The 21,235-nt window shown below is 38.7% G+C and overlaps 1 protein-coding gene across 11 annotated transcripts in view; it reads right to left on the bottom strand.

Annotated features, from left to right (window-relative positions):
* KAT6B (lysine acetyltransferase 6B) overlaps window positions 1–21,235 on the bottom strand; it is a 199,370-nt gene that overhangs the window by 57,420 nt on the left and 120,715 nt on the right. For all 11 annotated transcript variants that reach the window (XM_064374331.1, XM_064374336.1, XM_064374337.1 and 8 more), the window contains one exon: window positions 9,521–9,629. In XM_064374331.1, the coding sequence (XP_064230401.1) occupies window positions 9,521–9,629 (109 nt within the window). The remainder of the gene's footprint in view (window positions 1–9,520; window positions 9,630–21,235) is intronic.

Genomic DNA, 21,235 nt, shown 5'->3' with positions numbered 1-21,235 from the left:
TTGAGAACTTGAAGACAACACAGGCTCAGGTGTTCTCACTCCTGCACCCCCGTTCAATCTCCTGCACTTGCCATCTTGATCAACCACCATCTACCTAGGGGGTCCTGATTTGCCACACACTTAGGGGAGTTGCCAAAGTTCAAACAATTCCTGCTCTCTGTGTATGATGAAATCATAACACTTAAAACAACAGATAACTAAATAAAAAATTGGGGCTGCTTAACTACTGACGCCCTCCCCTACCCAAATCCAGTAGTACAGAGAGAACACCCATTGCTGGGATAAACAGAGAATATTCCATTGCCATCTGCCCTGGGTCACTGAGTTTAAATTCTAGAAGCAGGAGCAGAAAGAGTGAATTTAAGAGAGAGTTAAGAAGCTGAGATCCAGGTTAAACGAGACACACCAACAAGTGAGGCCTCAGCAGGTTTCCCCATTTTCCCAAGCATTGAGTTTTCCACACTGTTTGGGACACACTTTTTGCTTAGCAGCGCTCCACATACCATGTCTTATTGCTCACTTCACAGGAGAAAAACTAGAGACCCTGAGGGGCAATGCCATTCAAAGGAGCCAGCCAGAAGCCGGTGAGTAAAAGATTCCTCCAAGAGGTGTGGGGAGTGTGAGCCCAAACTCTTTGGAAGGCTGTACAGTTTAAAATCTAATGGTCTTTTATCACATAAACCTGAAGAGATCTCCAAACTCGATTTTTTTTTTTAAATCTGGTCTTTAAATAGTAAGAACATTAGTAAATCCCATGTGAAAGAACTTACAACCAAGCTGCAAAGGAAACCTGAGGGATAATAAAAAAAAGCAGATTCTGCAATTTCAAAACTGTTTTATAATTTCCTGACTTTGGCAGGCTCATTGTTTAAATATGTATTTTGGATTGCTGCCAAAAAGGTCCTCCTCCCTAAAGCTTAACAGGTGCTTCATAAAATTCCACCCACCAGGGGATTTGGCTTTTTGAAGTAAAAACATTCAAAATCAATCACCAATACTGTTAATAAAAGCACACTATTCCTGAGTTAAAAAATAAAAAAATCTAAACATCTGTATTTAAGATGTTGAGAAAATAAAATATTGTCGCAGGATTATGACCTCAGGCAGGAGACACCCAGGCAGATGCATTTAACCTGTGACACTGTTCTTTTATGAGGCTTCTCTCATTCAAATGAATGCAAGGAAAAAGTCTGAATAGATAAAAATGGTATCAATCTCCTCTTTCTGCTCAGGAACAGCAAACAAAGACAGCCTGCTTGTCGACTTTTAAGAAGTGTACTGAAGCGGGAAGGGGAGAGATCTACTTTGATCAGAGCCCTCACCTCCGTCTCCTTACATAGTGAAGGGGGTAAAAACTTAACTTTTAAAGAACAGCAATTTAAATTCCACCCTTAAAATGGGTCCCATCAGCTTAAAAGTATACCATTTACTTCCCACCCCCCTTTTTATTACTTCCTTTAAGGCATACATCATGGGCACATATGACCTCAATTTCGCGCACTGAATTTTTCTCTACATTCAAATCTGCTTTTGTACTTTGTGGCTTAATATTCGGTAACTAAGGTAATTCACATTATATTACAGCCTACTATTTATTCTCACAGGTATCTTATAAAAGACAGACTTTTAAATAATTATACAGTTTGAAAATTAGTGGATTTCAGCCATTTTCAATCAGGGGCAAGGAATATTCTTTCTCTTAATGCTTTAAGCAATATTTTATCTCAACTATACTATTTAAGCTACCCTATCAAATTCCAAAATCTTCAGCCTATCTTTCCTTTAGGCAGCAATCTTACCTTTATTTAGCCCAAGAGAATTGGCCACAGAGTCCTTCCAGTTCTAAATTTCTATGATTGTGTAAAGGATGCTTAGAGATGAAGAAATATTTCCATTTTATTTTTTCATGGCCAACTTTAAAATCACACAAAAGACTGTAACGTGTCTTGATATACTACTACACAATCTACAGTAATTAGACAGAGGAAAACAATGCTACTGTCAAGTAATTCCTTACCTCTGGTTTAGCCATTCCATAAACTCAACAATTTCCTCTGAGATTTTTACTTATTTAATTTTCAGACAGGGTCTGTCGCCCAGGCTGGAGTGCAGTGGCACGATCACGGCTCACTGCAACCTTTGCCTCCCAGACTCAAGCAATTCTCCCACCTCAGCCTCTCGAGTATCTGGGACTGACTACAGGCACGTACCACTAAACCTGGCTAATTGTTTTGTATTTCTTGTAGAGATGGGGTTTTGCCATGTTGGCCAAGCTGGTCTTGAACTCCTGGCCTCAAGCAATCCACCTGCCTCGGCCTCCCAAAGTTCTGGCACTACTGACACCGCCACCATGCCCAACTAATTTTCTCTAAAATTCTTGTTCTCTGTTGATGCATTTCATGGTACTTTGTCTTTCTGGAGTTTGTTTTACTACTGTATTTTGCAATTTATCAGATTTGAGAGCCATAATGTATATTCATTCACTCATTCAATTTTACACAAATACATATCAAGTACTAGTAGCTTACAATAGTTTTATCTAGCAAAACCAAAGGAATATTATTTAAAATTAAACAAGTATCAATGGAACTACCAATCAGTAGAAAAGCTTTTTGGAAAAAGTACTGAGGAAGAAAAAAACACAGGCTCTGTAGTAAGCAGAATAACAGCCCCCTAGCCATCTGTGCTCTAATTCCCATAACCTGTATACATACTACTTGTTGTGGCAAAAGGAACTCTGCAGATGTGACTAAGGGCACAGATCTAGAGATGAGGAGTTTATCCTGGATTATCTGAGTGGGCATGACTGATCTAATCACATTAGTCCTTAAAAGCAGAGAACCTTTTTTGGACTTGGGTTAGAGAAATGAGATGGGAAGAGGAGGAGGAGAAGATCACAGGCTTTTAAGATGGTGAGGGGGCTGCAAGCCAGGGAATGTGGGTGGCCTCTGGAAGCTGGCTATGATCTTCACCTGAGAGCAAGAAAACTGGGATCTTGGGCCTATCAATACAAGGAACTGAATTCTGTCAATAACCCAGATGGGCAAGGACATGGATCCTCTCTTAAAGTCTCCAGACAAAGCCAGCCCTGCTGACACCCCGATTTTAATCAGGTGAGACCCCTGATGTACCTCTGACCTACAACTATAAGATTAAAAATGTGTTGTTTTTAAGCCACTAAGTCTGTGGTAATTTATTCTAACAGCAATGGAAAATGAATAAAGACTCAGACACTAAGCCCCTCAGACTGGCTATCTGACCAACCAACTATTCATCTCTCCTTCCTTCAACTAATATTTATTAAGCAGTGAATACAGTGAGGTAAAGGATAGACATGGTTCCCACCCTTTCAGATCACATAGTCCAGCAGGAAAGACAAACATTAAACAAGAATTAGCATTAATGCCTTACAATGGGGTAGCTTAGGGATATGGGAGACTACAGCAGGAGGTTAGAGAAAGGTCTCCCTAAACAAGAGACTCAAAAGATGAGTGTGATTGGATGGGACCAGATGAGAGGCAGAGCAGGGAAGATGGCATGAGCAGAGGGAGAGACGAACTGGGTATATCCAAGGAGAGAGAAGTTGTTCAATGTAACTAATGTGCAGAATATGAACAGAATAGTGATGTAAGGTAGGGTTAAACCAGAGCCTAATCCAGAAGAATTGTTTGGGGCTGTATTAAAGAATATAGATTTCTCCTAAGAGCAACTGGTAGCCACTTAAGAAATTCTGTGATCAGATTTATAATTTTAAAAGGTAACTTAGGCTACAGTATGAAAAATGGATTGGAGGAAAAAGAGTGAAGCTTAGATTGAGGTCGTTATAATAGCACATCTCAGTGGGGTTGGTGGGGATGCATGGATAAATTTAGCATTCAAGATATATATTATGATTTAGAATTCATGTGTTTTTGGTGATTCCTTGGTGTGAGAGACTAGGACAGAGGATGGCTCCAAATTTCCAGCTTGTGTTACTGAGTGAGTGGCAGACAGTGTGCCATTTGCTGAAACAGAAAATCCTCCAGGAGAGGCGGGACATTGTTTGTTTGCTGGGATTTCTGTTGTTATTGTTGTGGCTGTTGTTTGGGTAGAGGAAGCAGTGCAAGGCTGATGAGCTGTTCTGGATATTAACTTTGAGGTGCCTAGGAGGTAGACTCATGGAGAAACTCTATAGGTGCTTGTATCTGCGGTCAGAAGCTCAGAAGAACCTACAAGGCAGAGTAACAAACAGGGCCAACGATTGACACCTGAAGAAACATTTAGGGAATGGAGAGAGGACCAAGGGGCTAATAAAAATATGTGGAAAGAAGTGGTAGAGAAAAAACACAGGTAATATGCTGTCACAGGGGCCGAAGGAAAAGAACACTTCAAGAAAAAGGATTCCCTACCAGACCAAATATGGCTAAGAGAAATTATTTGCTGTGGATTAAAAGATACCAATTAGGTTTTGATAAACACTGAAAAACGATCATTAGATTTTGCTACAAGGAGGTCACTATTACCCAGAGAAGCACAATTTTAATGAAATTACATCCCTTTGGACGGTCGATCATGCTTTGGGCTTTTGGGGGAAGGGGGCTTATCTTCCTCTCCCAACCCCCCATCTTTTTTTTGGTTTACTTTTATTTTTTGAGACAGAGTTTCTCTCTTGTCGCCCAGGCTGGAGTGCAGTGATGCAGTCTCGGCTCACTGCAACCTCTGCCTCCTGGGTTCAAGCCATTCTCCTGCCTCTGCCTCCCGAGTAGCTGGGACTACAGGTGCACACTACCACGCCCAGCTAATTTTGTTTTTGTTCTCCCCCTCCTCCCTTTTTTTTAGTAGAGACGAGGTTTCACCATGTTGGCCAGGCTCATTTCGAACTCCTCCTGACTTCAAGTGATCTGCCCACTTCAGCTTCCCTAAGTGCTGGGATTACAGGCGTGAGCCACTGCGCTTGGCCTCTTTTCTTCTTTGGATCATATTTTTAGGTTTCTTTCTAGTCAAGTGTCTTCTTTCCAACCTGCAGATTCAATCTGCATCTAGTCAATGTGAAACTGGATGACTAAGCAACCAACTCCTGGGGTGACCTTAAGAAACTACTGGTCTTTTTTTATATTTTCATATGCCCATATATCCATATGCTGCTGCTACCAGTTCCCTCCATGAGCATGCAAGTTTTGTTCAGGGTTAACACACAAATAAAGACAAACCCAGGAAAGATTTCAGGTCTCCCGAGGGCGCACTGATATTCTACTCCACAGCTCTCGCTCCCTTTATTGTACAAAAGGGATTTCTCTCACTCTCCCAGCTGTATTGCAGCAGCCTTTCTTCTGTCTCCTGTTTCAATGAGCTTCCACTTAGAATGATGCTGTAATTTTGAACTGTACACTTATCTTAGATTTGCTAATTTGAAAACACACATGCACACAACTCATCTGTAAGTAAGATTTAACCACCCAGCAATCTGAGCAGCAGACACAAAATTTCATTTGGTATAATATCTAATACTTATGTGAAGCTAATTAAAGATAATTTGGTCTTAATGAGGCAAAGAGAATATAACAGTGTTAATTTCAAAGTAGGCTGATCCATGAAAGTCAAGTAAAATCACTTCTAACATTTTCACAGTCCTAGACTATCTGATGATTCCCACATTCATATTAGTGGTTGGAATAATCTTTCACATTTGTCTCATGTTTTATAGTTACTGATCATCTTCCTATCATTACCTCACCGGATCCCACAGTAGCCCTGTGGGTGCAGAGACCAGACATTCTCCTTTACACTGCATAGATGAGGAAAACCAAAGTTACACAGTCAGCAAGTGGCAGAAGAGAACTGGAACCCAGGTTAGGGACACCACATTCGGGTTTCCGGGCACTATGTACCTCACCTCACATTTTTAGTCCATATAAACTTGAATAATTTTTTTTTTAAAGAACTTTTAGTAGAAAAAAAAATGTTAAAGAAAATACTGCCCATTTGAAGAACTGAGCCCCTTTAAAAACAGATAAATTTTTAATTGGCTTTACTTTATGATACAAGCAGAAGGAAACATTTATTACTGTCATCTACGAAATCTAAGCAGAAGCTAAATGTGACATCATACAAATGGTACTTCAGATAGGGATGACTAAAAAGCATCGGGCACATATGGGAAACACATTTAAGAATGATCCTCCCTACAGGCTGCCATCTATATTTCCTTTTTCTGGTTTTATGCTGCTATGGGTATTTTTTCATATAAACAACTTACATTTTGGGATCCCTTTGATCATTATGAACAGTCTCAATTCAGTCCCAGAACCAACAGACTCTTCCAAGAGTGAGAAGGCAGTCATTTCCCTAAAGTCAACTTAGGAGTGCCGACCAATCTGTAATTTCCACTTGAGATGCTGGACTGTGACAACAGGGCTCCCGCCATTATTAGAGGGCACTGTTAAGGCATGCTGGCCTACTGTTTTCTTTTTTCCTTAGAATTACAAGGTGTCAAAACAGAGCATTAGAACTACAAGAACCCCCAAGTTCCCTAAAACCAACTATATTTTATTTTGATCCTTTAGTTTAAAGAGGAAAAAACAACTAAGTCTTTTCTTCTGATCTACCAGATGAATAAGTATCTACAAAGCATTGCCCTGAGTTAGGAACAATAGTTTTTTTTAACTAAATTAGCCAAAGCCAGGCTGGCATAGCACACTCAAGAGAAGATTAAGTGAACCTCAACACTAGAGCCGGATCCCACTGCAGAGTCGAGAGAAGCACTCTGAGGCATCCTCTATCCCCAACAAAGAGATATGATGACCCCAGGGCTTGAATTTCTGCCATGACCCATACCTTGGCCCCAAAACCTCTGGCTCTCTCCACGTGAATACTGGCTCACAAAGCGACACCAGCCACATATACCCTCTGGACAGTATCCTCAAGCCATTATTCTCAATTTGTTAAAAGAGAAAACAAGAGGATATTTTTGAACAGAGAAAACATAACACAGCACCTAAACACCCCTGGCTTGACCCTGAAAATGTCTGAGTGAAAAGTAAGAAACACCAGGGGAAAGAAATTTTCAGTGACCTCGAATATAAAGGAGATCAACCTCCCCTTTGGCAGGTCTTCAATCTGGGAAAGACGAAGGGAGATTGATTACATCAGAAAATCTAAGATCTACTTGTTTAGAATTACGCCTTTATACCCTGTGAAGGAGGCCTTGAAGTTATGATCTAGAAGATAATGATCTCAAACTCCTTATCAACTCAAGTAAGTGTATCACCAGAGGTAAGGAAATGTATGAAGGGAACTTTTCTTCCCACATTTAAGTACGTCTTTAATCTGTCTAGGCACCCAGACAAATAGATACTAAAGAAATAAAACAGAAAAGGGTGTTTTTAAAGTACCACCTTAAAAACCACAAAGGGTAAACCCTAGACAAGTGAACACCACTAAATTCATCAGGCAGTTACACAAAAGAATAATTCATTCAGAATGAGCCTCATGAGAAAACCCGAAAGATAATGACAGAGTCAGAACTGATGAGTGAGGCACTACCTCACCAGCATAAAACGGGGATATCGTAGGGTTGAAATGTATTAAACTGAACATACAGATAATGTTTCCATGCCCTTTTGTCACTATCCATGATGCCATGAGGTAAAAGAATTTTAATGAATCTGTAAAGCCCATCAAAAAGACTGTCAGAATGCATTTTTCAAGCAAGGTTTGAAATATCTTATTTCCAAGGCTCTCCCTCCTAGTCAGCACCTGAAAACTGCTGAACCACAAAGGGCCTATCAAGTTAAACCTTCATAAAAGAAAGAAGAATCATTACACAACATTGTCATTCCTCAGTATGAAACATTTCTTCTATCCAACCATCAAGTAGCTGTCATAAGTGATGATAAGATTTTAAATTATGTACAGCAATCAAGGATAACAATATCAAACATGTTGACCCATAACATGGCTGACATTTGCCGTACACTTACCGTAGTTCTTGCAGACCTTGTGCCAGGCTATTTACTTGTGCCCTCACATTTCATTCCCATAAAACCCAAGAAGTTGGTGCTACCATTATCCCTAATTTTCTAAGGAGGAAACAGGCTCAGAATGGTTAAGTAACTAACTCAAGGGAGAGGAACAGGGCTATGGCTGGCTCTTGAGTTTGCTCCTAACTAGTGTACCTCACGACTTCCCAAACAAGAATTAGCTATGGTGTTTTGTCGGTTTTTTGGTTTTTTTTAGAAATTAATACAACTAGAGAAATAGTCATGACTTTTAAAATAAGACCTTAGAGAAAAAAGTTTGGGTAGTCTGGGGAAAAAATTTTAAGAACAGAAAAGGCTTAATTTTTATTGATTTTTTTTGCTGTTAATTTTTAAAGATGAAGTCTCACTCTGTTGCACAGGCTGGAGTGCAGTGACAAGATCATAATTCACTGTAATCTCAAACTCCTGAGCTCAAGCTATCCTCCTCCCTCAGCCTCCCAAGAAGTTAGGACTATAGCACACTCAGCTAGTTTTTGTGTTGTTTGTAGCAACTGGGTCTCACTATGTTGCCCAGGCTGGTCTTGAACTCCTGGGCTCAAATGATCCTCCTGCCTAGGCCTCCCAAAGTACTGGGATTATAGGTGTGAGCTACCATGCCTGGCCAAAAAATGATTAATTTTTTAAAATCTAACAACTACCACTCAATCTATAGACATGTATATATGCATGTATACGTGTGTGTGTGTGTGCGTGAATGTGCACAGTACTACCTAGGCAGGCAAAACCTGCTTAACATACAGGAAGACTGGCTGGTAAAACAAATTAAGATAAGCACAGTTTCCCTTTAAATTTCCATTATGAAACCGGAGGTATGGCCTTAAAATCTTATGAGAAAATGGCAGAGGCTGCCTTCAAGGTAATAGCTTCCTTGAAAACATTTGAGGTACTGCAATTTGCCAAGAGTCCCTACCCAGTAATTCCTTGATTTCAATATCACCTTCTATACAGACCACTCTTTTCTTATCTTATTCCAGACAATATGAATTTTTTTCATGCCCAATGACATTGATTCTATTATTGCAGTTTCCAGAATATTGTCTCTCATTTGGAGTCACACAGAGCTGGGCTGTAATATTACAATTCACCAGTAGGTGTCACGACCGGAAACACTAGAGACTAAAATACTTTTTGAGACTTCAGTTTATATTAATAGAAAACAAGCCAGTGATTCCAGTTGTACTTAGCTTGAAAGCTTAGAATTCTCTACATTGAATTCATCTACAATGTAGACATCTCTACACTGAATTACCAATGCTGGTATAAAATAAAAGCTCAATCATAAATATGCATAGTATTATATAAGCATATATAATATCCATATGTCAGCACTAATATACTCATGCTTTTTTCTCTATTCCTTACTTTTTCTTTTAAAATGTAAAGCCGATGCTATTACCATATAATTGCCTTAAATAACAACACAGTTTTAATAGAGAGATAAATAGCATGAAGATATAATAATAGGAAGTCGTTGTACAACACATAGGAAAAACACAACTTACCACTACTGCCACAATCTGCACAAGAGAGGAGTTCTTCTGGTTTCTTTTCACGATTTGATTCTTTAGTCCCCAAACAGAAGCTACATATTGGAATGGGATCAGCACGGGGCTATGACAAAATTAAAATAAAAAATACTGTCACTTTTCCATTTCAAAATTAAAAACATTAAAGTCAAAAGCTTCTTAACTTTTTACTTACAGCTTCTTACTTCTTTAACAAAGAAAAACTGCTAAATAATGCATTTAAAATCAACATTTTCTGCTAGTAAAAAAAATCTCTTAAATTATTATTATTATTATTTTGAGACGGAGTCTCACTCTGTCGCCAGGCTGGAATGCAGTGCACAATCTCAGCTCACTGCAACCTCCGCCTCCCAGGTTCAAGAGATTCCCCTGCCTCAGCCTCCTGAGTAGATGAGACTACGGCGCGTGCCACCACGCCCAGCTAATTTTTTGTATTTTAATAGAGACGGGGTTTCACCCTGTTAGTCAGGATGGTCTCGAGCTTCTAACCTCGGATCTGCCCGCCTCAGCCTCCCAAAGTGCTGGGATAAATCTCTTAAATTATTTGATATTAAAGTATTACCTGAATACATTTCAGTATAATGTATGACTCAGAAGTCATTTTTATTAAACCAGTGAAATCTAATACCTTTATATATTATATAGCTTGCCTGAAATGAACAAAATTAAGGATTCATTGGACATCTCAACTGTTCCCATTATCTATATGCCTATAATAAATTATCTGTTCAGCATTATAGTCTATGAATATCATTTATATAGACTGCTTTAATCTTGTAATGCAGGTTGCTATTATTCACCTACTAAATATTTGACATAAAATATCTATGTTTTTAGGTGACAGAATAATAGAATGAGCAGGATTCTGTGGGATCACTTGAAAAGATCAAAAAATCATTATTAACAAGGCTTTTGTGGCACGAAGGTCTTCAAAAGTAAACCACACCATACCAAACAAAAAAGATAAGCCCTCAATCTCTGACATCCCCACTTTATAAAAGAAACAACAAAACATTTGTCTAGTCCCCTAGCATCCTTAACTCTTATATAAAAATTGCTTTTAACAATGTATAAATCTACATACATTTTAGTGTCCCCATTGTTATTTACTACTATCAGCAATGTTAGTATTCCCATCCATATGAATAGCTGACTGTGCCTACAGATCTGGTCACATTCTTTTGAACAGCCAAAACTATGAAAACTCTAATTTTACCACATATTCCAAGCCTTCACACATGTTGTCTGCTAGCCATCTGAATGTTACTAAGATGTCTCTATATTTGAATCTCATGAATCAAAAATTCAGAGCAAGAACACCCAACATAATCACAAATGTTTTTAAATGTAAATTAAAAACAAGATTTTGCTAGGTCTAACTCTCTAAATATACATCAGCATAGAATAAACTTCATTTGTTCAGCCACTCTAGCCCAAATGCCTAATGCATTTCCTGGTGCATAGTAGGCACTCAAAATATATCTGCTAATTGAATAAATGAAGGAAATATATGTTAGTTAAAAAAAAAATCAATGGTTATAATGATTCCAACAAATGCCTTGGTTCCCTGTGACAACACGTCATCAAAAACAAAAAAACATCTCATGACCAAGCATTCACAAAATTGTTTAATATGACTGCTAATCTCATCTTACAAAGGCATTCATTATCTTCCCTTTACTTTCAGCTTAATTTGTTCTTATAATATGCACAGGCTTTACGTTCTGAGGTAGCTATGCAAATGTATTTTTGTAGCCCCAGTATAAAACATTCTGTACTAGAAAAACCGAAAGAGACAAGCTGCAACAAATTGGTCACTGACTCTAGCCACAGTTTTTTAAATGCCAGATAATCAGCACTGCATAATTATGGATCCATAGTTATTACTTGCAACTGCTCAACTGCAGTACCTTGGGAACACTTTTGTTCCTTTAAATAGCAATTAAAAGAACAATCTGGTTTTAAAGTGACAACATTCCCCTGATAGATTCTAGCTAAAACCCAGGCCTCTTTACTAATGGGATTCCTGCTTTCATTTGATATAACAATGTTCAAGCTACTGCTGCCATCCTTGCAGTGATAAATAATTTACAGAATGTCACATATCATTCATGCAATGAAACAAATCCAAATCTCCAATCCCATTTTTCTTTCCCCGATGAATTTTTAGCTGTGAGAGAGACATGGCCATCAGCCAGCATTCATGCTCATTTTTCGTTTTTAACTAAAGGTAACACAAAGGACAAAGGTTGCTAGTAGTTCATGGCCAGAAAGACTGATGTCCCGCGCTCTGCCCAATAATAGAAAGCATAGATGTTATCACTTCACGCTACATTCAAGTGAACCCCACCATGCTGATGTATGCTCACAACCATTTATTTTAAGGATAACTATCTCACAATACTCTATAAAACCACTGCATTATACAGAAATGTCTGCCCTGCTGAATTATTGATAATTCAAAGCACTTTTTGTTAACCTCAGTGTAGCCAAGTCTAATTAACTTGAAAAAATTGTCACTTGTACGAAATGAAACTTTTACAGTAACGCATGTAAATGGGTCACAGAATTATTATGATTCACTATTCTCAATCAGACTACATATAAATTGTTTTTTTAAAAATCCCTTATAATAAAGTAAAATGGATTCCAGTCAGAAAGAGGTCTGAGTAAATGGCAACTTGATTCTATACAAATCTACTACAGATAAGTCATATTTAAGACATTTGAAAATGATATCAAAAATCTCCAAATTCTTAATTCCTTTCTTTGAAATTTCACAAAGGCACCTAACCTGTTGATCACATTTTCCCATCAATATGCCTGAATATTTTAAACTAATCCCAAGAAGGAAAGCTCATGAATAAGTCTAAAGATGAAAACATCCAGCGAGCTGTGCCTGAGGGATCTCCTTGTCTCCCATGCAACAGCCCTGGGGCAGCTGCTAGGCTAGCGGCTGCTCCTGTACTATCTCATTTAATCATCTTAACAATCTTGCCTGGTATGAGTATTATCTCCATTTTAGAAAAGAAATTGAGCACCTAAGAAGTAATGTTTTTAAGGCTGCATAGGTTCAAGTGTAGAGCTGTACTCAAACACAAGTCTTTCTTCACGACAGCACATTTATTAATTTGCTACCTCCTCTCCATTCCTCAGAATAACAAATGTGTAAAATTATCTTTCCAGTGGCAAGAACTCTTTACTAATGTGTTCATAATATATTCCATACAACTTCTCCCATGACCAATGGCATATGGTTTTAAAAAACTATTAAAAAGGTAACCACTAATACATCATAGATTATTTATGAATTACCATGGGGGGAAGTTACCTTTAGAATGGAGAAATCTGGTGGATACTTTCTTAACCAGTATGGGACAAAGTGACATCATATGCCTTCCAAGTGCCCATCCTGAGGGACTGGACACTCCCTATATAGTATTCTTATCAGAAACATTTATCCTCAGTCTAATCATAAAGAAACAATTAGGCAAATCCAAATTGGGGGACATTCTCTATAACAAGTTTTCTGGACTCTTCAAAAAGTCATATAATATCCAAAAAAGGGCAGGACCAGCCTGAGTAACATGGGGAAACCCCATCTCTACACAGTAAAAAAAATTAGCCAGGCATGGTGGCACATGCCTGTGGTCCCAGCTACTTGGGGAGCTGAGGTGGGAAGATGGCTTGAGCAACTTGATTCTATACAAATCTACTACAAGTAAGTCATATTTAAGACATTTGCAATCATGAGTCATGACTGCACCACTGCACTCCAGCCTGAGCAACAGAGCATGACCATGTTTCTCAAAAGAAGGGAGGCAGGGGGCAGGACCAATTAAATGACTAAAGTGGCATAAAAACTAAATACAATTTGTGATCCTTGGCTGGATTCTGGATTTTTACAAAATACCTACAGTTATGAAGGATATTATTGGGATAATTAGGATAATGTGTACTCAGAATTAGACAATATATAAATTAGATATAATATAGTGAACATCATTGTGATTATGTAGGAGAATATCTTCGTTTTTAGTAGATATATGTTGAAATATAGGAGTAAAGTGTTATGATGTCTTTATGTTGAAATCTATGAGTAAAGTATTATGGTTAGAGAGTAACTTACTCTCCAATAAGTCAGAAAAAGAAAACAAACCTAAGTGTGTTCGTATGTTAGTATGGGGGGAGAGAAAGAGAGAGAGAGAGAGAAAACATGACACAATGTTAATGGTTAGGGAGTCTATGTAAAAGACATACGGGTGTTCATTATATTATTCTTTCAAATTTTCCTCATCTCTACAACTTTCCCAAACAAAAAGTTGGGGGGGATCCCACAGATATAGAGGGCCTACTGAAAATAATAATTCAGTCTAGATGGGTTTTTTTTTTTTGAGAGTAAAGGGATTTACCACCATCTATCTCCAGAACTCTTTTCAACTTGCAAAATTGAAACTCTGTATCCATTAAACAGTACTTTCCTATATTCTCTTCCCCTAGCCCAGGAAATCACCATTCTACTTTCTGTGTCTATGAATTTGACTACTCTAGCTACCTCATATAAGTGAAATTATACAGTATTTGTGGAATGGATTATTCTTGAGGCAATAAGAGGTCCCTATAATCAAGAGGCCATGGAGAGACTGGATGGGCGCCATCAGGATGCTGAGGACACAACAGTATACAGTTTCACCTCACACAAACTGGGGATCTGGGACTCTTCAAAGGTTCCTTCTGGATCAAATAACAGTTCTAGAGTTAATCTCTAAGGCCTTGCCCAGTTCTAATTTTTTACTGATTCTATAATACTTAGAAATTTTCAGAGTCTTCAACAAGACCTTTGACCTCAAAATAAGATAGCCTTTTCTAAGGAAACATTCTTCAAATCTAGGACAATGTATTTTTAAGAAACTTTATTTTACTTTATGATTACTTCTATTTCTGCCCAGAAGGAAACTACGTATTTGTTTGCCTGAGTCTACATAACTGGACAAAAATAAATGAAAATTCCTAAACTAAATCAGAGCCAGGAGTAGACTCAAATCCTTCTCCTGATAATGACACACAAAGAGGTTTTGTAAGCCATTTCCACGGTCTCTGTTCACAATGATCAAGGATATATAGCCCTCTCTCTCCATAATCCCCTATAGATCCATATTTCTTAAGTCATCTACATCTTTCATGAGACTGCTTAAAAAAACATACCATTTTAGTAATCCCAGGTGTTAAAAACAAAACAGTTCAACATTTTTCATTCATATGTTCATACTTGCACCATAGAAAGACCCAGATTTAAACGTTTCTCTCTAAGCCTCAGGTTTCCTCATCTGTAAAAGTGCACAATAGAGTCTATGTTGTCTAGCTCTTGAGTTGTTAAAGTTCAAATGTGAGTGAGTGTGGAAAGGATTTGTAAACTACAAAATTCTACTCAAATATTACTATGAGTATTGCGAAACTTTCTTTGGCTATAAAAACAGAAAGAGCAAACAAACAACTTCAAGTCCTTAATAAACATCGAACAAATGAATTGTTGTGGGGTTTAGAATTACTCTATAGAAGACTTTGATTTTCTGAGCCCCCATGATGAATATTAATCTTAGAGGATTTTTTTAAAGAATGAATTAGTCAGGGAGTACAGGAACAGAGTAGAAAATGCCTCCACTGAAAGCCAAAAGGCCTGCAAATATTTAATAAAAGGAAAACTCAAACTAAACAAAAAGAAAAAGATGTCAGAGAAAGAAAAACATAAACAAATATAAAATCTTAAATTAGTAATACCACAAAAGCAAACAAGGATGAATATTGGCTGGGCACAGTAGCTCACGCCTGTAATCCCTACATTTTGGGAAGCCAAGGCGGACAGATCACTTGAAGTCAGGAGTTCAAGACCAGCTTGGCTAACATGGTGAAACCTTGGCTATACTAAAAATATAAAAAAAATTAGCCCGGCAGCTCCTTCTGTCACTTTTTATAGGTAAATTACACACCTCTCTAAGGTCACCTAACTAGTGAGATGGAGGAACTCCAGCCTGCTGATGCCAAGCCCTTTACTCTCTGGCTTTTCCCATGGTTTGTCCCTCCTTTCACTTAGAGCTTGATACACCTCACCAGAGAGGCTGTCCCTGACCTCTCTGAAACTGTACTCCACTAGCACCACTCTAGAATCTCCATGCCTTGCTTTTAAGAGACACCACTCGCTTTGTCACCCAGGCTGGAGAGCAGGGGCGTGATCAAAGCTCACTGTAGCCTCCATCCCCTGGGACTCAAGTGATCCTTCTGCCTCAGCCTCCCACGTAGCTGGGTCTATACAGGTGCACTACCACATCCAGCTAATTTTTTAACTTTTTATAGAGATGGGGTCCCATGACATTGCCCTGGCCATCTCAAACTCCTTGGCTCCATATCTTGCTTTATTTTTCTTCATTGTACTCATCACTATCTGAAAATTGCATATCATTTATTTGTCTGTTTCCCTTACTAAACCATAAGTTCCATCATGATGACAGAGACTGTTCATTGCTGTAGCCCCAGCTTCCAAGTATATCTACTGAATAAATGAATAAACAAATGAACAAACTGCTCTGAAGTTGGGAGCTGGTTTCTCCAAGTTACAGGTCCCTAAATATTGTCAACTGTCTTTTAATTTCATGTACATCCTCAATGACCACAAACATGACATGTAAAGAAATCATCAATGGCAAGGTGGAGTCCCCCATTATCTAATCTAAAGCCTTTTTCACTCTGACACACGAAATAAATGACATTTATGTTTGCTATATACTTCCCTGGGGATAAACTGACAGATAGGACCAAAATTTAAAAATCAGTTGGGAGGAAAATTATCTGCCCAATATTAACTATTAGAGTTTGCTGAGTAATACTCCCTATAGTTTGTACGTAAGATAGATTTGGGGCAAGACCAGTTGCCAGCACCTAGTTGTGGTGGCATTCCCCCTCCCCAGCCCTGCCATTTCTTTCCATCTCTAGAAAGAATACAAGTTTATTTTTAAAAAAAGTTGCTAGGCATGGTGGCTTATGCTTATAATCCCAGCACTTTGGGAGGCCAAGGTAGGTGACCACTTGAGGCCAGGAGTTTGAGACCAGTCTGGCCAACATGGTAAAACCCATCTCTATTTAAAAAAAAATACAAAAATGAGCTGGGCATGGTGGTGGGCACCTGAAGTCCCAGCTACTTAGGAGGCTGGGGCAGGAGAATCACTTGTACCTGGGTGGTAGAGGTTGCAGTGAGCCAAGATCATGCCACTATATTCCAGCCTGGGCAACAGAGCAAGATTCTGTCTCAAAAGAAACAAAAATTAAAAATTTTAAAACACAGCCGGGTGCGGTGGTTCACACTTAATAATCCCAGCACTTTGGGGGGTTGAGGGGGGCGGATCACAAGGTCAGGAGTTTGAGATCAGCCTGGCCAACATGGTGAAACCCTATCTCTACTAAAAATATAAAAATTAGCTGGGCATGGTGGCACATGCCTGTAATCCCAGCTACTTGGGAGGCAGAGGTTGCAGTGAGCCAAGATCAGGTCATTGCACTTCAGCCCGGGCGATAAGAGCAAGACTCTGTTTCAAAAAAAAAAGAAAGAAAGAAAGAAAAATAAAAAGAAGGAAGCCAAGTAAAATGAATATACTGCAATGGTAACAAAATTATAACAAGACTACATATCTGTTTAGTCTTTTTAAATGTAATTTTCATTTTAATCTATTTATTTATTTATTTATTTAGAGACAGGCAAATGGGACTGGCTAATTTTTTTTTATTTTTGGTAGAGACAAGGTTTCACCATGTTGCCCAGGCTGGTCTCATATGCCTGGGCTCAAGTGATCCACCTGCCTGGGCTGGTGCTGGTATTACAGGAATGAGCCACCATGCCTACCCTGTTACAGTCTATTTTTGAAAGAAAAATATTTTTCTAAGGACAGGAACAGGAGTAAAAAGAAAAAGAAAAATATTTTACAAATTTTGGTGCCTTACTACTGGTGATGAATTATTGCCCTCAAACTTCACAACTGATGGCACTGCAACAGAGATTGAAAACTGCTTCCTGTTGTTACTAAGGTTTTCTCATTTGCTACTTCAGAACTCTATTTCACACTTACCTAATAAAGAATTAGACTTTATTTCTTGCCACTTAACCCACTTATGCAACTGATGTCTGTCGGAACAGATCAAGGCAGCTCCTAATCAGGATATAGATCATGTACACTCAGGATTTTCCCTCGCAGCAATCTGCTTAAGATACGGTCTTCAGAAACACACTAACTCTAAAAAGTAGGGATTTCCTGTGATGATCTAAATCATCCTATTTTTTTCCAGAGCGTTATCTTGTTCCCATCTGCATCTGCAGTCACAGTAACTGTGGTCAGGCAGCCATTCCTCAGCAGGGAGGTTCATGCCCAGCACTCCCTCAGAGCAGCCCTTAGTCTACTTCACACCCTTCGGGGTAGGACAGAACTCTGTTTACAACAGGTCTACCACCATTTTCTCTACACTCCCATACCCCTTTGTTTTACTCCAAGGCTATTCTTGCAATTCCATCATGAACTGGACATAAGTAGATATCAAACAATTTTTTTCCAGAAGATAATTGGAGATATACTTATTATAAGACTTTACACAGGCAACACTGTCATCATCATTTTACTCTTCCTATATAGATTTTTATTGTATCACCTCCCCTGCTCATTATACTTCTCTGTGGGTAATTGGTTCTGTGAGGGAGCACTACATCATCCCCACTGGCTCTGTGGATTGAGTATCTGTATTACTCTGGGCAAAAGGATTTATTATTGTTAATGTACAGAGATCTGGAATGTGATGGCTATATTTTTACCTCCTTGTCACAGGATGAGGGTTCTCCATATTTTAAGTGACAGTAAGGAAGTAGCAAAATCTAATAAAATACAAATATTCAAAAGCATCCCTAAATACATCCCTGTAACACATCACTTTTTTCACTTAAATAAATCATTTAGAAACAAAAAAAAGATTTCCATGTCCACAGAGCGGGGAAGTCCCATGATCAAAGGCTGACTCGGTAGTATAAATAATAAAGCTTAGCCACAAAGGAGTAAGAAGAGAGAAGGAAAGACTTTCTAAGAACATCAGCCACAACAATTTTCAATTGTGTGGAGTTAATTGAAATGCTCACACTGTATCCTGTAGTCTAGAACTTGTTCTCATTAGGCAGGTGTGCCATTTCTAAGAGTGCTGATTAAGGAAAGTGATTCTATTGGAAGGAAACAAATCTAATCCTGCACACTGCATTTAACAATAGCATCTCATTTGTGTGGTATGTGTTTTCTTGTTTTTTTTTTGTTGTTGTTGTTCTGGTTGATGAAGCCTACAAGTTTTTTGGGGGAAAAAAAGGACAATTAAACAATTGCTTGCCCCAGGGCCTTCAGTTTCTTATCTGGACAGGGACTTGGCTTTTAAGATGTCATCTGAAATTCTCTCCTCCACTTCTGCCATTAGAAACTGCAGATATTGCATTTATCTTCTTAAGAGGGCTCAAAGTCTAATTCAACACAGCTGGAAATTCAACACATGGTTACAGGAAGTCTGTTTAGGATTTACAAACTATTCTCTTTGGCAAGTATATCATGATATTAGCAATATAAACCCTACTCTGGATTTAGAAAAATGGAATTTTAAAATCAACTTACATTCAAGTGTCACAAGTTTTGTTTTGTTTTGGAGACAGAGTCTCGCTTCATTGCCCAGGCTGGAGTGCAGTGGCGCGATCTCAGCTCACTGCAACCTCTGCCTCCAGGGTTCAAGCAATTCTCTGCCTCAGCCTCCTGAGTAGCTGGGATTACAGGCACCTGCTACCACGCCTGGCTAATTTTTTTGTATTCAAGTGTCACAAATCTTTAGTCGTTCCTTTTTAAAAATAAAATTAACAAAGTGCCTCTCAACTGATTCCCAGCTTCAGTGCAGCAGGAACCTTGACTGGAGCAGGTCCAAACTTCAAGACTATAATTTATTTAGAGATACAAAAATCGACAGGGATGTAAATAGAAATTCTATCTTAAAGACAGCAAGAAAAACAGAAGAAATAGGAAAACTTGGGCACTAGATTCTGAAAATAATTCAAGGGCTGCTGTTGGTAGAAATTCTGTATTGTAATTCATCTCTATGACTTGGGAATGTTTTCCAAGTGAGGCTAGAAGCATAATAGTAATGCACAGATTAAAGGATAGACATAACAATTTACAAGAAGCACAAGCAAAAGTTGATACTTAGTAGAGCTGCGTATCAGCTAGAGGCAGCTGATTTTCATTTTAATTTACGTATCGTACCTACAACCCTGCCTAGGCACACTGTGAACAGAATGTAGACATTCTTACTATCAATCCTGCCAAGAGAAACCTGCTCTAACTGCTCAGGAGACACAGGCAACTCAATTGAATGTAATTAGATCCAAACAGAAAAGTAGAATGAGGAGATGAGACACAGGTAAGTGGTTATTAACAAGCTAGAAAAGTCACACACTAGTCACATTCTCAATAACATTATCACTACCACCTCTGACAGTGCCCTGCACTCACAGAGATTTACATGGCAGTTGAGATGTTATGTGCTATTCAATAAGTTACTAATATTTACTCAGCACCCAAAGTATGCCAAGCAGAATATAATTGGTACTCCAAGTGCTTGTCCTCACAGAACCAATAAAAGTGGTGTAATTTCATTACTACACTTAATTCTCAATTGCCCTCTGGGCACACAAACCATCTGGTGTGCAGAATTTCCATGCTCCTGACTTCTTTTGTTTTCCTTGCTTTCAGACTACCTCTGACCCTTTCAATTGCAGTATTCATAAGCAGTAGGAAAAGAGGATTATGTGGATAATTACTACCTGAAGGTCAAGAGCTCTGACCTTGTTTTTTGGAGTTAATTCTGTGTAGCAGAAGACTGACTCATCCCTAGACCTCCTTTGTGGTGGAGGTTCTAAATCTACTTTGCTTTAGGCCAGGCGCCACCCTGGGCACTTATATGAACATTATCTCAGACAGATTCTGCTCCCTGGCACCACAGCTTCACTGTAAGGTGGGTGGGAACTGCACAAAACCAAAGCCCCTCCCCGCATACTAATGCCAGCTGCAGCAAGGCCAGGAGAAGAAATGCCAGGCGGAATAGGCTTTCCCCCGAGGGCGAGGATTTTCAACTTAATTCCCTAGAACTTTACAAGTCTACAGATGCCTAGTAAGGGTAAACAGTAGGAAGAAGGAAGAAAAAGCCCATTATTTTGGTGAAATTGGTAAAGTTCTGCATATCTTAAATAGCTTAGTACATGGTGAGCACTTCGAAGGAGATCCTTGTTTGGTTTTTTAATTCCTATACATAATATAGATGTTTGATAAATATCTGTTGAATATGTGAATGTAACATTTTTCCTACTTGGTACTTTCCTATCACTTTCTAAATTACACTCTTACTTTAACACATAAATGGTAAATAAATAATAATAGAACAGCACATGGTTATGGGGGGAAATACACACTTTAAATGTTTGCCCATTAGAACCTTCACATCTTCCCATTTACAGGTTTTTTTTTTTTTCAGCCGGGAGCGGTGGTTTACACCTGTAATTCCTACACTTTTTTGGGAGGCCAAGGCGGGCAGATCACTTGAGGTTAGGAGTTCAAGATCAGCCTGGCCAACATGACAAAA

The sequence above is a fragment of the Aotus nancymaae genome, unplaced genomic scaffold, assembly GCF_030222135.1.
Source record: "Aotus nancymaae isolate 86718 unplaced genomic scaffold, 86718_ANA_hifiasm-v0.15.2.pri h1tg000010l, whole genome shotgun sequence".
In the NCBI taxonomy this organism is placed as follows: Eukaryota; Metazoa; Chordata; class Mammalia; order Primates; family Aotidae; genus Aotus; species Aotus nancymaae.
The sequence above is the reverse complement of the archived record's forward strand: the minus strand, read 5'-3'. Positions and strand labels throughout refer to the sequence as shown.